At 36.4% G+C, this 14,965-nt stretch overlaps 1 protein-coding gene across 2 annotated transcripts in view; it reads left to right on the top strand.

Moving 5' to 3' along the window:
- The window catches only part of PLEKHH2 (pleckstrin homology, MyTH4 and FERM domain containing H2), a 68,982-nt gene that overhangs the window by 21,782 nt on the left and 32,235 nt on the right, over positions 1-14,965 (top strand). For both annotated transcript variants that reach the window (XM_037528149.2, XM_037528150.1), the window contains exons 4-14: positions 2,098-2,247; positions 3,709-3,792; positions 4,423-4,504; positions 6,754-6,939; positions 8,205-9,163; positions 11,421-11,496; positions 12,922-13,016; positions 13,634-13,778; positions 14,366-14,502; positions 14,599-14,709; positions 14,832-14,918. In XM_037528149.2, the coding sequence (XP_037384046.1) occupies positions 2,098-2,247; positions 3,709-3,792; positions 4,423-4,504; positions 6,754-6,939; positions 8,205-9,163; positions 11,421-11,496; positions 12,922-13,016; positions 13,634-13,778; positions 14,366-14,502; positions 14,599-14,709; positions 14,832-14,918 (2,112 nt within the window). The remainder of the gene's footprint in view (positions 1-2,097; positions 2,248-3,708; positions 3,793-4,422; positions 4,505-6,753; positions 6,940-8,204; positions 9,164-11,420; positions 11,497-12,921; positions 13,017-13,633; positions 13,779-14,365; positions 14,503-14,598; positions 14,710-14,831; positions 14,919-14,965) is intronic.

The raw sequence follows: 14,965 nt of genomic DNA, 5'->3' as shown, positions 1-14,965 counted from the left end.
ACTGACCCTTAGTATTTACTGTCCACCTCTCTGTCCTGCTCCAGCTGTTGTTTGTGACAGCATCTTGATGTTGACCTTGGCCCTGCACTTCTTGTTCTCAGTTCTCGCAGAAAGACTGTCTCATGTTAAAAATCTAAATCTTAAGATGACTTAAAATTATCCTCTGGATAGAATGTTTTTCTCCTATTTTTCTTGTTTACTCTTGTTTTTACAGTTTTCAGCCTCATGGGAATTATTCAAATGGGGCATTTTTGGCATCCTAGTTGAGTTTTCATTTATGTAGTGAGCCCACAGATGAAACCTTGTATTCATGATTAAAAAAAAAAAAAAAACTAACCAAAACACTTCCTTCTGGAAACCCTCTTAGTCAAGTATTTTTGAATTTTAAGTAAGGGTTCGTTATAATTTTTCAGAGGTACTATTAATAGTTTAAGATTTTTCATTGTACGGCCTCCCCTGGTGGCGCAGCGGTTGAGCGCTGGGCTGTGAAGCTGCGCACAGCCTCAGCAGCACCGGTTCAATCCCCGGTCGCCGGGCGAGGGTCCCACATGGTGCGCAGACCTCTCCTGCCGCCCGCTGCTCCCCTCAGCAGTGTACTTCGTCACTCTGCCTGTTCTGCTCCCCGCTCTGGCTCTGGTGAATTTTCTCACCCTCCCGCGCTTCTGACTGTACCCAGTGCTTATATGAATAAATAAATAAATCTTTAACAAAAAAAAAGATTTTTCATTGTAATTGTCATCTTTAACTTCTCATATTTTCACATATTTTTCTTCTTTGCCTCCTAGAACCTAAAACATTGCTAAAATTACCTTGTTACCTATTTGGAGTCTACAGAATAAACATTAATATTGTATAGATTTCTGAGTATTTTCTTTCTTACTATCGTTAATGTCTCACAATCCTGTCTAAGATTTTGTATGAACAGATGCATTATGCAGAAAATCTAAACAGAGTCAATATATCTTAGGTGTTAAAATTGAGGAACCACTCAGCTCCCTTTTATCTTGTTCTGTTTTTTTCCAATTTCCTTACCACCTTATGCCACATGCGGCATGATTTTTACATGTTTGTAGTATTTGAGACCTCTCTTGCTCACTAAGTAGTCATTTCTATGCAGGCAGAAAATGAGTGTTTTCCCATGCCCTGAAACAGCCATTCATTGAATATTTATTAAATGAGTGAATTAATAAATTCTTATTACATGCATTCTACCTAAATTTTGACTCTCGTACTTTATTTTTTATGACTACATCACTTAAAAGAAGTATAAACATGGGCCTCCATGGTAGCGCAAGGGGTTAAGATGCAACCTACGAAGCTACCCGCAGCCACTGCAGTACGAGTTCAAGCCCTGGCCAGGGAGCCACCCACATGGCACAGCAGACCTCTCCTGACTCGCCCACTGCTCCCCTCAGCAGTGTATTTCAGTCAGTCTGCCTGTTCTGTTCCCCCTCTGTCTCTGGTGAATCCTCGCACCCCCACACCTCTGGCCGGTACCCCAGTTCTTATATGCATAAATAAATAAATCTTTTTTAAAAAAGTATAAACATTAAGGTTGTTTTGCTTTCCTTTTTTCTTTCCTTATTGCATGTGTTTCTTTTTCATGTAAATTCAAGGTTTTTTTTCCCAAAGTGTGTTTCAATACCAGCTCATCCAATCTAAGACTTATCTCACCAGTCCCCTTTACTTTCTATTCCTTCTTTGTTTAAAATATGGGAAAAAAAGAGGGCTGGAAACTCTGGCTCTATGCTTGTATGAAGTACTTTACATATTATCATTGCCTTGGAGTACGCATACATTGCTTTTATGATAGCAGTATTCTGAGAGTCTTTTATATATTATTATGTACCTCAAATTTATTAACCCTTGGCAAAATAGTCTTTAGACTTTGTGATTATTAAATGCATTAAAACTGCTGCTTGGTATTTTTCTTTTGTGATGATACTTTTTTAGGAATCTATTTAACGTTAAAGTAAAATTGTGAATTTAATACTATGGTTAAACTGATAAAATTTACTAAGTATTTTAATTCAGTTTTAAAATACTTTGATAAATTAAATACATGCATAATTTTAATATTTTATCCTCTGAATATAGGTACAAGTTATGGAAGAGAAATTAAAAGCGGCTAATATCCAAACCAGTGAATCAGAGATGAGGTTGTATAAAAAGTGTCAAGATCTGGAGACTCTCATACAGGAAAAAGATGACATAATTCAAAACTTGGAGCTGCAACTTGAAGAGCAGGTTAGGAGGAATTTGATCATCAAAGAGTTCTAAATATGTGCATTCATGTACGCATAATCATAAAGATTTTAAAAAGTCTAAATTTCTGCGTTTTGGTTATAACTCTTACTTACTTGGTCAACACATAGGATCAAACCATATTCATTACTAAAAGGTGCAGATAAAGTGGCATTCACTTTAAGTCCAAGGTGATTCCAGGACGATATCACAAATACTTTTTGAATGTGACAATGCTCCTTAACACTCAGACTAAAGAGTTTGAGTGTAGTGCTTAAGTTGAAAACACTTGGTTATCAGCAGGCATTTGTGTCTGTAAAATGTTTGAAAGAAGTCTTTGCCTTAGATCGTTAGGGTGTTGGAAATGTTTACAGAACATTGTATTTTAAATATACGTTTGATGCTAATCCTGCTTAAAGTGTGTACACTGATTTTGAACTACTTTATTCAGACTAAATAGGGTATTTAGTTCATCTTAAAATTTTATTCGGAAGAAAAATTCCATTAGGGTTATTTACTTAAACAGTCATTTAGCATCATTTAAATATGATCACTATGAAATTGTTAAATTCTTTATTTTCAGCATTTTTTTTCATTACTTTGGGCATCAGTGTTTTTTGAGGTCAGTGGTTTTCAACTTTTCACCACCCCCAGAACCCCACTGCTGTGATGTATATGATAGTCACATTCTCAGTCATTTTGTGACCATAGCCAGATGTTAAGGATGATAAATGTGTGGTAGAATTTCTTGAACTTTATTTTTTCTGGATCTTTTAAAACTAGTGTTTTTGAGGAAAACAAGCCATGCCCCTGAGGAGATTCTGATTCCTTTCTCCCTAATCTGGTTGATCCCTCTTCCATTGTTTTAAACTCTAAACTATTTCCAGAAATGGTTTTATTTTGTTGATAAATTCAGTGGATTGATTTTAGCCTATGATCTTTCAGAGAAAGATAATGACAATTGTTAAGACTAGAAAATTTTAGGGCCTCTCCTGGTGGCACGCAGGCAGTTGAGCTCTGCACTGTGAAGCTGTCCGCAGCCTCTGCAGTGCGAGTTTGATTCCCGGCCAGCCATGGAGATACCCACATGGCTAGGCAGACCTCTCCTATCTCCCCTGCTGCTCCCCTCAGCAGTGTATTTCAGTCAGTCTGCCTGTTCTGCTCCCCACTCTGTCTCTGGCGAATCCTCTCACCCTCCCACGCATCTGGCCTGTACCCCAGTTCTTATATAAATATAAATAAAATAAATCTTAAAAAAAAAACTAGAAAATTTTACATTTGCCTTTGTGGTTTTTTATTGTTTCTGCTAGACTTTGTTTCTCATTATTTTTTACTCACCAGGTAATTTGAAGGTAGCTGTTTTAACTTGGAAACAGGTTTTAAGTGGACTTTATAATTGTGATGTAATGTTTCCAGAGCAGTGAGCTTATATTTGAACTAAACAAACTCTTAATGTTATTTCAGAAACAAATAAGAGTACAAGAAGCTAAAATAATAGAAGAGAAAGCAGCTAAGATCAAAGAATGGGTGACAACTAAGTTAAATGAGGTATTTATTGCTATATTTTGTCTTTTCTTTAACTTTCACTTCTTTTGAATAGATAAGTCATCAGAATATGTGATCATTCTGAGCAAAATCAAATTTTGATCAGTTGGTGGTGCTGCTGTCTTTTGGTAAATGTGAGATAGGTGACTTTCATTTTAATGCCCAATGTATCTCTAAAATTAAAATTTTAATACGCTTGTGGTAATCAGTGTAAATAACCTCAATTAATTAGTTGATTTTAGTTCTCATTAGTTTTAAATAATTACAGAATTTGTGTGTCTCTCTCATAAAATTAATGTATTCAGCATTTAAAAAGTTACGTGTTATATAGTTTATATGACAAGTTAAATGATAAAATAATTTAGTTTAAATTAATTTTACAGTGGAAAAGAGATAAAGAATGAAAACATTTGAAACTTTTAGTTTTAGAAAAGTAAATATTGAAGCCATAAGCCATTATCTAGGTTCATAATCTATACTGATAGATTAATTTATACTAACTTATTATCCTTTTGTTATGTGTAATTATTCTTTTGTTTATGTATAATTAGGTATTAGCATTTCCTTTAAAATTTACTAATGCAGTTTAAAAATGGTACCCCTGTATAAAAGAATAACATGATGTTTTTTCAGCTGGAATTGGAGAAAAAGAATCTTCGTTTGATCAACCAAAAGCAAACTGAAGAGATAAGAACAATGCAGACAAAACTACAAGGTAGGAGTACTTTGGCTAAGCTAACTTGGTTGGATTTATTTGGCACAGAATTTTACTATTGAGGGGCCTCCCTGGTGGCGCAGGCGGTTGAGCGTAGCGCTGTGAAACTGTACGCAGCCTCTGCAGTGCCAGTTCGATCCCCACCGGCTGCGGAGATACCCACATGGCGTGACAGACCTCTCCTGTCTCACCTGCCGCTCCCCTCTCAGCAGTGTATTTCATCAGCCTGCCTGTTCTGTTCCCTGCTCTGTCTCTGGTGAATCTTCGCACCCTCCCACACATCTGGCTTGTACCCCAGTTCTTGTATAAATGCATAAATCTTTAAAAAAAAATTACTATTTAGCAATAGAAGTATAATTAGTACAACTAAGGAACTGAATTTTACATTTTATTATATTAAATTTGAATGATTTAAATTCAAAGCCACATGTCTTATTAGTGACAAATAATTCAAAGGCAGTAATAATAGTTTGAATGTTTAATTTAAAAAAGAAATCAGTCATGTTATTTTCCATTTTGTATCATGGTCATCACTGAAACTCTTACAGCTGGAGTGTTTTGAGCAGGATTTTTCATATACATAAACTGTTTACGTTTTCCAGTCTTAGGATTACTTTTCTTTTTCCCAACTTGAAAGCTAAGGATGGAGGGTAGAGTTAAAGATAGACATTTACTCAATATCCTGTTCTGTTGAGAGTCATTCGTGTGCCCACTGAGCTGAAGGATCTATAGGGCAAAGTATGGGAGAAGGGGCCAGAGCTTCTATGCCTTCTCTGGGTGCCCCCACCTTCCCAGCACCTCCATGTGTTCACCAGCCTTAAAGCCCTTTTTGGTTTTTGGAGGCTTAACTACATGATCGATCCATTAATTCATTGGCTACTGGTGAAACTGAAAGTTCCAATCCTTTAATTGCCTGGTTTGTTCCCAACCACCCCCTATCCTGATGCTATCTAGGTGATTTCCAGAAATCATCTCATTAATATAAAATCTGATGTGGTTGAAACAGCTTGTTGTGAAAACAAAAGATATCTTTATTGCTCTTATAATTTAGGAAATCCTAAGGTTGTGTGTGTGTGTGTGTGTGTGTGTGTGTGTGTGTGTGTTTTAGCAGCTCTGTGCAAGGAACCTTGGATGAAGACCAAAAAATATGTTTCTTATATTACACAATTTCTCTTCTATGTGGTGGAAAATAATTGGTCCCATAGTTAATCCAGAATTTCATACTTAGAATGAAAGTTTCTTTTTTTAGCTTCCCTGATATTCTTAGCTTGCAGTTCTAATCCTCGTTGACAGCCTCTCAGATCTTGATCCTTGGAAACTACACTTGGAGTAGAGAAAAAGAGATATGATGTGTTTATATAGCAGGATACTTTAAAAACATGTGCATATGTGTGTTTATTAGAATCATTGTGCATTAGTTCTGTTAAGATATGATCAACATGAGAGTATTAAAAGACTCATCTAAAGAAATACACCTGTAAAGATATTTTTACTCTCCTTATTTACCAGTTGCTGTTTAACCCTTTGGTGCATTCCCAGAGTTACAAATTTAATTTCCTTGGAAACCTCTTTTTATCACTGGAATCACCATGCTTTTCCTTTTACAGCAGCAAGTTCTAGAAGATGAATGAAATCCATCTGAATTTAGGTGCTTAGATAGTCACTGCACTAGCTGGAAACTGTCTCCACTCCCTTTTTACCTGTAAAGAAATGATTAAGTCTTTCCACATACTGGTCATGGTAAACCAATCTCCTCCATCTGCTTTCATAGGAGAGGCATGCTGAAAACCTAGATAAGAAGGTTATTACAATGACAAGGTGATATTTGCCTGTGGATATATAAATTTCATTTGGTTGCCGTGGTAACTGGGACCTCAGTCCCTCCACCCCGCCCCCCCAACTAGTAGCATGACTACATAGTTAAGTTTTACCAGTACCAACATTTAACTTTGCAGAAACTAGAGAACTCTAATTTTTATGGTTTGGTGTTTTTGTTTTCATTTGAGAACTATCTTTAAAGGGATTAGATATTTTTCTTTGTGCAGTTAAAAAATGTGTTGTTGCACATTAAAATTTTGGCATGTTTAAAATGCTAGACATTGAGGATTCCATGTTTCTATAGGTAAAGATGAACTTAAGACTTTCTTCTGCTTTAAGGAGTGTTTTGTCCAAGTTTTCATATGCATTTGCTCCATCTTTAACAAACTAATAAAAAACTCAGATCTTGATGGTGACGGATGGTCTTGCAGAGGCTCAAGGGAAGAAGCCCTCGGCTGCCTCCACACTGAAGCTTTCGGAAGGCCAGCGCCTGAGCAGCCTGACCTTTGGGTGCTTTTCATCCCGAGCAAGGAGTCCTCCTCAAGTAGTAAAATCTGAGGAAATGAGCAAGATATCATCTAAAGAACTTGAGTTCACTGAAGGAAAAGATATAGAAGGTATTTACTGACTAGAGGAATTTACTTTGACATTTTAAAAAAGGAAAAATCATTTGCTAAGATTAATCCAAATATAGCTTAATTGTCCTTATTTTGTTCTTGATAGCTTGATGTTTAATGAGAATATTTCTAAAGAGCAATACAGCTTTTAACTAGAGCGTTTAACTTTGTGTTTCTAGTTATCTTGTGTTTTTTGAGAGTCTTTGTCAGTGTTTAGGAGAAAACTGACTTTTTCCTGCAGTAGGTAGCAGTGATATTTAAATTTTAAATTGTTTTATTTGTACCTACCAGGTGCTTGTTTTTACTGAGTTTCAGACTAGAACTATGAATCTTCTATTCATTATTTACTTGAAATATTAAAAAACTAGTATTAAATGTGAACTTCATCAACATTGTAAATTTACAAAGAAAAAGAACACCAAGTAACAAATTAGTAACAGTTTTGACTTTTCCCTTATTGTTTCAGAGAGGAAAATTATATCTAATTGTTTAAATCCTAGACCTGTATGCAGATTTCTACCCTTCTTTTGGCATTAAAACATCTCTGAATTATGCTTGGTTACACAACCTTCAGTCTGCATTTTAGCTTATTGGTCATGAAGCTAACAGTAGAACAAAATTCTACCAATTTTGTTATAAATGAAAGTAAACCATATCTAAAGACATTTTTAAAGCATGTTATTCTTATTTTGAAAACATATTTTGTAGATATGATTAAACCAAAAGTGGGGCGAGGACAGCTTTTCTCTGTTTATATTTTTTTCATGGTTTGGCTTATTTCAAGTATTGAAGCTTGGGACCAAAGTTTAGTTTTCCAGCTATAGCTTTATACTTATTGTGTTTAAATTTATCTACTATAATTTTGCAATTTAATTGAAATGGGGTTGTCATTTTCTTTGTTTCTAAAATATAATTAATGGTATTCCTTGGTGCCCACCATCTTTGACAGAGAGAGTTGCCCTTTTGCACATTTTACTTCTTTTATTTTTCTCTCCTAGACTATTGTCAGCTTTTTCCTCCAACAGGTTTCTTTGTAAAAAGCAGTTTAGTGTTGATACCATTCTATTGAATTGTTAGACCTCTGTGTTTTATATGAAGCTTTTAATTTTCAAACTTAGATTTAAAACATAAAACTTAAAAAACTTCAGGTAAATTAACCTTGTTCTCGTTAAAATTTCAGTTTCTACAATGTGGTTACATAAAGGTAAATGTTCAGAAAGATTGTTATTAGAGGCAACTTGTCAATATGATGTATGCTTTTGTAGAAATGGAAATTCCAGAAAAGTCTGCCGATAATCCAATTCAAGAAAACAACCGAGGTCAGAGAATGTTGCCTCAAAACCCAGGTGTTTCAGAACAGAATCGGAATGGGAGAACAAGTTTCCTAACAGACGGTGGGATATCCCAGAATTCTGGGGCTCCAGCAAGTGACTGGAGTTCCGATGAGGAAGATGGGGCCAAAGGAAGAGCCAAGTCCAGGTACACATCCACCCTCTCCAGTCACACATCGGAGGAAGGGGTCCAGGACAGCCGAATGGGCAGTGAGACATACCTGACTGCATCTGATGACAGCAGCTCTATATTTGAAGAAGAGACTTTTGGCATCAAGAAGCCAGAACACAAGAAGCTGTATTCCTGGCAGCAGGAGGCACAATGGAAAGCTCATAATAGTTCTCTCGCAAAGGGAAATTCAGAATCAAGTCAAAAAGAGCATGATAGTTCCTCAGATGAACTGAATAAAAAGTTTCAGTCTCAGAGACTGGATTATTCATCTTCATCAAGTGAGGCCAATACCCCAAGCCCTATTTTAACCCCAGCTTTGATGCCAAAGCACCCCAACTCTTTCCCTGGAAAAGGAACGGCTTTGGGGCCTTCATCAAACTTGCCGCCCCCAAAGTTACGAATTCCAAATGTTTTCAGCATAAGTGTTGCGCTAGCCAGACGGCACTTGAGCCAGCCACAGTTAAGTTCCGATAGGATGTTTGGTACAAACAGAAATGCTATAAGTATGATACGGCCACTGAGACCTCAGGAAACAGATCTTGATCTTGTTGATGGCAACGGTACGGACATTTCAGAAAACATGGACACTGGTTGTGACGATGGCCTGTCTTCCTATGACTCCCTGGAGTCCCCGTGTTCAGACGACCAGGAGACTGACTCAGCAAAGAAGGCAGGCTGCAGCAAACCCCCAACTCCTCCCCTGCACCGCTTTCCCTCTTGGGTAAATCACATTGTTGTGTACAACACATGCGTGCTAGCTTTTTCTCCAAGCTCACTTTCAGGATTAACTTACTTCTATCCCTGTTTCTTTTCAAATCCGGCTTTGTTCTGACAATTCCCAGCTCTCTGAATTCCCCCTTCTCTTTCCTGAGTTCCAAATCCACTGAGAAATACACAAGGATAAAACAGAAAGGAGATCAAACAGTTACCTTTATTACCAATAAAATAATTATAGAAAATTTGTGGACAGTTGAATTTTCCATCGCTACATCTTGGAACTAGCTAAATTTATTCATCCAGTCCCAGGCAGCACTGGAGGACCTCAGGCTTCCTCCAATGAGGTCCTGCTTCTCTAAAACTTACAACTTGGAGAAAGAACAGATGGTTATTTCCTGCAGGCAGCTACTTCCCAAGAGAAAGTCTGAGAAAAGAAAGTGCTAGGCTTTGCATGTCCATTTTCTCATAAGTTTACCAGTTGCATTAAGCCATTCCTTATCCTGGAGGAGGGGAAGGTGAATAGATGGAAGAGATCAGGGCTGTTCAATTATAGGAACCCCCTCCATAAGGAAGGAAACATCAGAGTGGGGAAGTAGAATTCCCCCTGTGTAATGCTTTTGATTGAATTCTGGACCAGGACATTTAACTCTATTGGTCACCAGTTTTTTAAATTAATCACTTACTTAGTTGGCTTTAAGAGAAATTTAATTTCACTATTAATGTGCTTATAAACCATTGCTTTATCAACAACAAAAATCTTCCTGTGTACCTAGAATAAATTGACATTTCTTCTGTTGAAACACTGACCATTAATGCATCAATTAATCCATTAATTCTTAGGTATATCTGTACCACTAGATTAAAAAGATATTATTATATTTGAAAGAACATTAAATAATCTGTTTTGTAGATTTAAGTTTTCTTTCACATATTGGCATCATTTTTCCTTTGGTCTCCAGAAAAATTTTTGGGATTTACAGGATTTTTACAGGATTTTTTTGGGTTTGGGAGTGAAATTCTGCATCATCATCATCATCATCATCATTATTATTATTATTATTCTTTTGGTGACCAATGCAATTTTAAGCAAATTAAGGCAGTCATGCTTTCCTAGTATAAATACAGACCTTGAGATGTATCTGCTCTTGAGATGCATTTACTTTTAATATTTTATTGGAGTGTCTATGTGAAGCTGGCTGCAGTTTATTACTAAATTCTGGATACTGTCAAATAAGTGGACATTACTGGCATGTGAATCTCTGGAATTCCAATTATGTTGCCCTTTGGGCAGTGAGAAGTTGAAATTTTGCTTCTTTTATTGTGTCGAGATTTTCAGAGAATTGGGTTAGGTTTTCCAGTTTATTTTATTTGGCAAACCATTTTACTACTTGTTCTTTGTTCAACTTGTCTTCTGAAGCTATTCAGTCCTGAAAAAATAGTATTGCTTTTCAGAAACCTTCTGGTAGATTGGCCAAGTGCTGAAGAGGACTGCCTTAGCTGCCCACCAGAAAACTATGTCCAGGTTAGAGGCATCACAGATCAGGGTATGATAATCTATGTGTTAGGAACTTCTTTTCTCATAGGGGGCAAGCCTGCTAGCCTTACCAGTCTCATTTTAGAGATTTCACTCAGAGACGAGAAAGCAAAATAACAACCTATCTTTGGAAGAAGTTATTACTATAAATTCCATCAAATTCATTTATAATTTGACCTCAGGTATTTCTTCTACTTCAATGATTTCAATGAATATTGAAATAAGAAGCACTTAATGCAACTCTATCTGTGATTTCTGACTTCAGATGTTTCTTTTTTCTCTAGTCATATGAATGGTGGAATAGTAAAGGTAATATTTATGTGTAGGCAATGCTTATGAATGGTTTCTGACTTTATCTTAAGCCAGTCAAGCTTTCTCTTTTTTTCCCTTAAACCGTGTTCTAATATGGTAGATTATTAAAGGTGCTGCTTAAGTATCGTCAGTGACTGTGAATAAGCTTTCTCTTAATTTTTTCTTTAACTCTTCAAAAGAATTTAAAATACCAAGTAAAAATTTGGGAACAAAGGTAAATAATGGAATGACTAATGGATGGAAAAAATTTTTGCAGTACTATTCACAGCAGCATATTTTAGTTGGCACTGACAACAGTTGTATAATAATGCTGTACTTGAATGAATATTAAATGAAGAACAAATGAAAAGCATGTGTATTGAAAATAATCATTTCTTTGCTTTAAATATCAGCTTAAATCTCTCTTTTACATTAGGAAAGCAGAATTTATGCTGTAGCCAAATCAGGTATTCGAATGTCTGAGGCCTTCAATATGGAGAATGTTAACAAAAGTAAGTGATCATTTGCATACTACAACATAAATGAACCCTGAGGACATGCTAAGCGAAATAAGCCAGTCACGAAAAGACAAACACTGTGTGACTCCATTCTCATGATACCTAAAGTGGTCAGATCGATAAAGTAGTAGAATGGTCTTTGGGGTTGGGTGAGACTGGACAGATAAGTAATTGCCTACTGGTAGAATTTCAGATTAGCAAGATAAAAGGTTCTGGAGCTCTGATTCACAGGAGCAGTTAAGTGAACATACTTAACTGCTGAACTGTATACTCACACGTGCTTAAGATGGTAAATTTCATGTTATGTGTTTAGTACTATGTAAATGTTTCAGAAAATAAGTAATTATGTGATGCTGTTTCTTTTTCCTTTTCTCCCACTCTCTGAGTTGAGAACACTGTACTGTGATTTTAGGTGAAAGGTTGAAGCAAAGAAACAATAGTTTCAGCTGTCTAAATTGTAAAAATATCAGTCTCTGTGTTCCTTTTTTCCAGAGTTTAAAACACATTCCTCCTTTCTCTTTCTTCAAAAACTTGATATAGAAGCAATGCATGCGCATTATAAAAAATATAACCTAGGGCCTCCCTGTGGTGCAAGGGGTTCTGTCTCAGTACTATGAAGCTATTGGCAGCCACTGTAGCATGATTTCGATCCTGGCCAGGGAGCAACCCATGTGGTGCCACGGACCTCTCCTGTCTCGCCCGCTATGTGTATGTTCTGCTCCCCACTCTGTCTCTGGTGAATCCTCTCACCCCCTCCCCACACCTCTGGCCTGTACCCCAGTTCTTATATGCATAAATAAATAAATCTTAAAAAAAAATAAAACCCAGCAACTATCTGAAATAAAAAAAGAAATTTTTCTGTGGTTCCTTCTACCAGCCCCCTCCTTATTCTACCACTAATCCTATCTTGGAGGAACAGATGTTCTATACCTTCCTGTCTCCTGTACATGCCGTTCAGGAAATACAGTCTAACCTTTCAATAGGAGGTTTGCCTGATGAAGGCTTAAGGCCAGCAATGTTCTAACACCATGTCAGTAACAGGGCCACAAATAATCTAAGAATATCTCCCTCGGGTGCTGCTCACTGAGTCAATCAGCAGGTGTTGATCCTCATTTCACCCAGTCTGAGCTGCATGGAGATGCCAAAAGAGTAGAAGCGATGAACCTTGTTTTCAAAGAGCTTACACTCTAGTTGGGGCACTGGCAAACGCAAGGCGATAATGAACCAGCAAGACCATGTATCATTCAACCTGTCAGTGCTGTCATCCGTAAACTACGTAATGAATAAATCATACGTATTAACCCACTCTCTCTTTTGGTAGAAATTTTGCTAATCCAAATTCCTAAGAAATTTGAAACTAGAACCTAAGCGCTAGTTAGAATGTTTTTTTTAAAAAACCATTTTTGTTTTCTGTTTCAGATTCTGTTGCAATGCTTTCATATACCTCACCAGGACTTTACACATCTCTCATCTACAAGAATATGACAACGCCTGTGTATACGACTTTGAAGGGGGTAACTCATCCTTGTTACTGTTAAGCATGTGGCTTTCTTCATGATGAATCTAGAAAACTCTTTATTCAAGCTCCAGATTCCGTTCTTGACATTTCACAGACTCTCTCCCTTTATAGGAAACTTTAGAAATTCACAATAATATATCATAAAATGGAAATGGAAAGCTTTGGTGAAGATATTTACTCTTATCAGAGTATTGGAAGTCTGTTCCATTCTTGTTATGCCCCATGTGATTGTCCATCCCGTCCACGGCTGCTAATTGTTTTAGGGAAACATGTTCTTCATGATGTGATGAAAACTCCTACTTTAGAAAGCTCTTTGCTGCCTGCCAAGGTTCCTCTCCTTTGTTTGGAGTATCTAATTGAAATAAGTATTTTTTACTTCTGTTTCATACCCAATAAGGTATTAACAACTTTGTGTTTTCAGGAATCTTCTCTAATTGACAAGTTGCCTTGCTGATAAGAATTTGGAATTTAACAATATGCCTTTGAAATGGCAAGATATTTGCTTGATTTCCTTAAAACTTCTTATTCATACTTCTGGTAAAATATACTGTATCAAATGAAAGAGGTGACTTTGGAGATGGGCACATGGAGGATGTTCTTGCTTTTCTTTAGAAAGCTACTCAAATAAGCAGCAGCCCATTTTTGGATGACTCCTCTGGGTCAGAGGAAGAAAGTAGTTCCAGATCCAGCTCCCGGACTTCAGAGTCGGACACACGCAGTCGGAGTGGGCCAGGCAGCCCCAGAGCCATGAAGCGAGGTGAGAGGAAGCTTCGGGCATACAAATCCCAAATAATTCTGACTATTTAATGGGAATTTTATCTCCATAATAGGATTAAAAAAAAAAATCAAAGGACTTGCTTCAAACCATGGTGAAAAAAGAATTACTAAGACTAAAATACTACTGAAATTGTGAGGCTTTTTACTCTGAATTACTTTAAAAATGAATACAAAAATTAAATGGCTTTAAATATGATTGTACAAATATTAATAGATTAAAATAAGACACATTTTGACTTTATATCAATATGTTAGTGTCCATATTTTAATCCTTGACAAAACCTGCATTAGTTGACTATTGCATATATTTTGTATGTGGAAAAGTAATAGCTGGTAATCATGTCAAAATACTGTGTTCCTTTGAATTTTTTAGAGATTTGCTTGATAGTTCTTACCCTTTGATTCTCTGTTTTTCAAGTTTTTCATGACCAAAGGCATGAGAATAAATCCAGCCCAGGAAGGCTTATGATGTAATGAATGGTTGTATTCTTTGGCAGAACTTATAACCAATATTTTGGTGACCTTAGTATTAAATATTGACTTCATTCATTTCTTTCTTTTACCTAGGTGTCTCTCTCTCTTCTGTGACTTCTGAAAGTGATTACGCAATTCCCCCAGATGCTTACTCCACAGACACAGAGTACTCCCAGCCAGAGCAGAAGCTCCCTAAAACTTGCTCATCTTCCAGTGATAATGGGAAAAATGTAAACACTGAATCAGATTTTTTTTTTGGTTAATGAATCTGCTAGATTGAGCTTCCAAAAGGAAACTTAATTTTTAAAAAATATCTTTTTAATTAGGAACCACTGGAAAAATCTGGCTATTTATTAAAAATGAGTGGTAAGGTCAAGACCTGGAAACGAAGATGGTTTGTTCTTAAAGGTGGTGAATTACTATACTACAAATCTCCGGTGAGTGGAAAGTGTTTACTGGTTGATTTTCTTCCTTGTAGAGCAATGAATCATATAAAGCATTTGTTAATCTTACTCTTATAGGTAATCACTTTCCTTTTGGTTTTCTTCCTTTCTTATAGAGTGATGTAATTAGAAAACCCCAGGGCCATATTGAACTTAGTGCAGCCAGCAGTATTTTAAGAGGCGATAACAAACAAACAGTTCAGGTACTTTTTTTTTTCTTTCTGTCTTTTTTTTTTTTTTAATCATGCAA

The sequence above is a fragment of the Talpa occidentalis genome, unplaced genomic scaffold (genome assembly GCF_014898055.3).
Source record: "Talpa occidentalis isolate TD23 unplaced genomic scaffold, MPIMG_talOcc4v2.1 talOcc4.5, whole genome shotgun sequence".
NCBI classification, from domain to species: Eukaryota; Metazoa; Chordata; class Mammalia; order Eulipotyphla; family Talpidae; genus Talpa; species Talpa occidentalis.
This window is presented reverse-complemented; position numbering and strand designations above follow the sequence as displayed.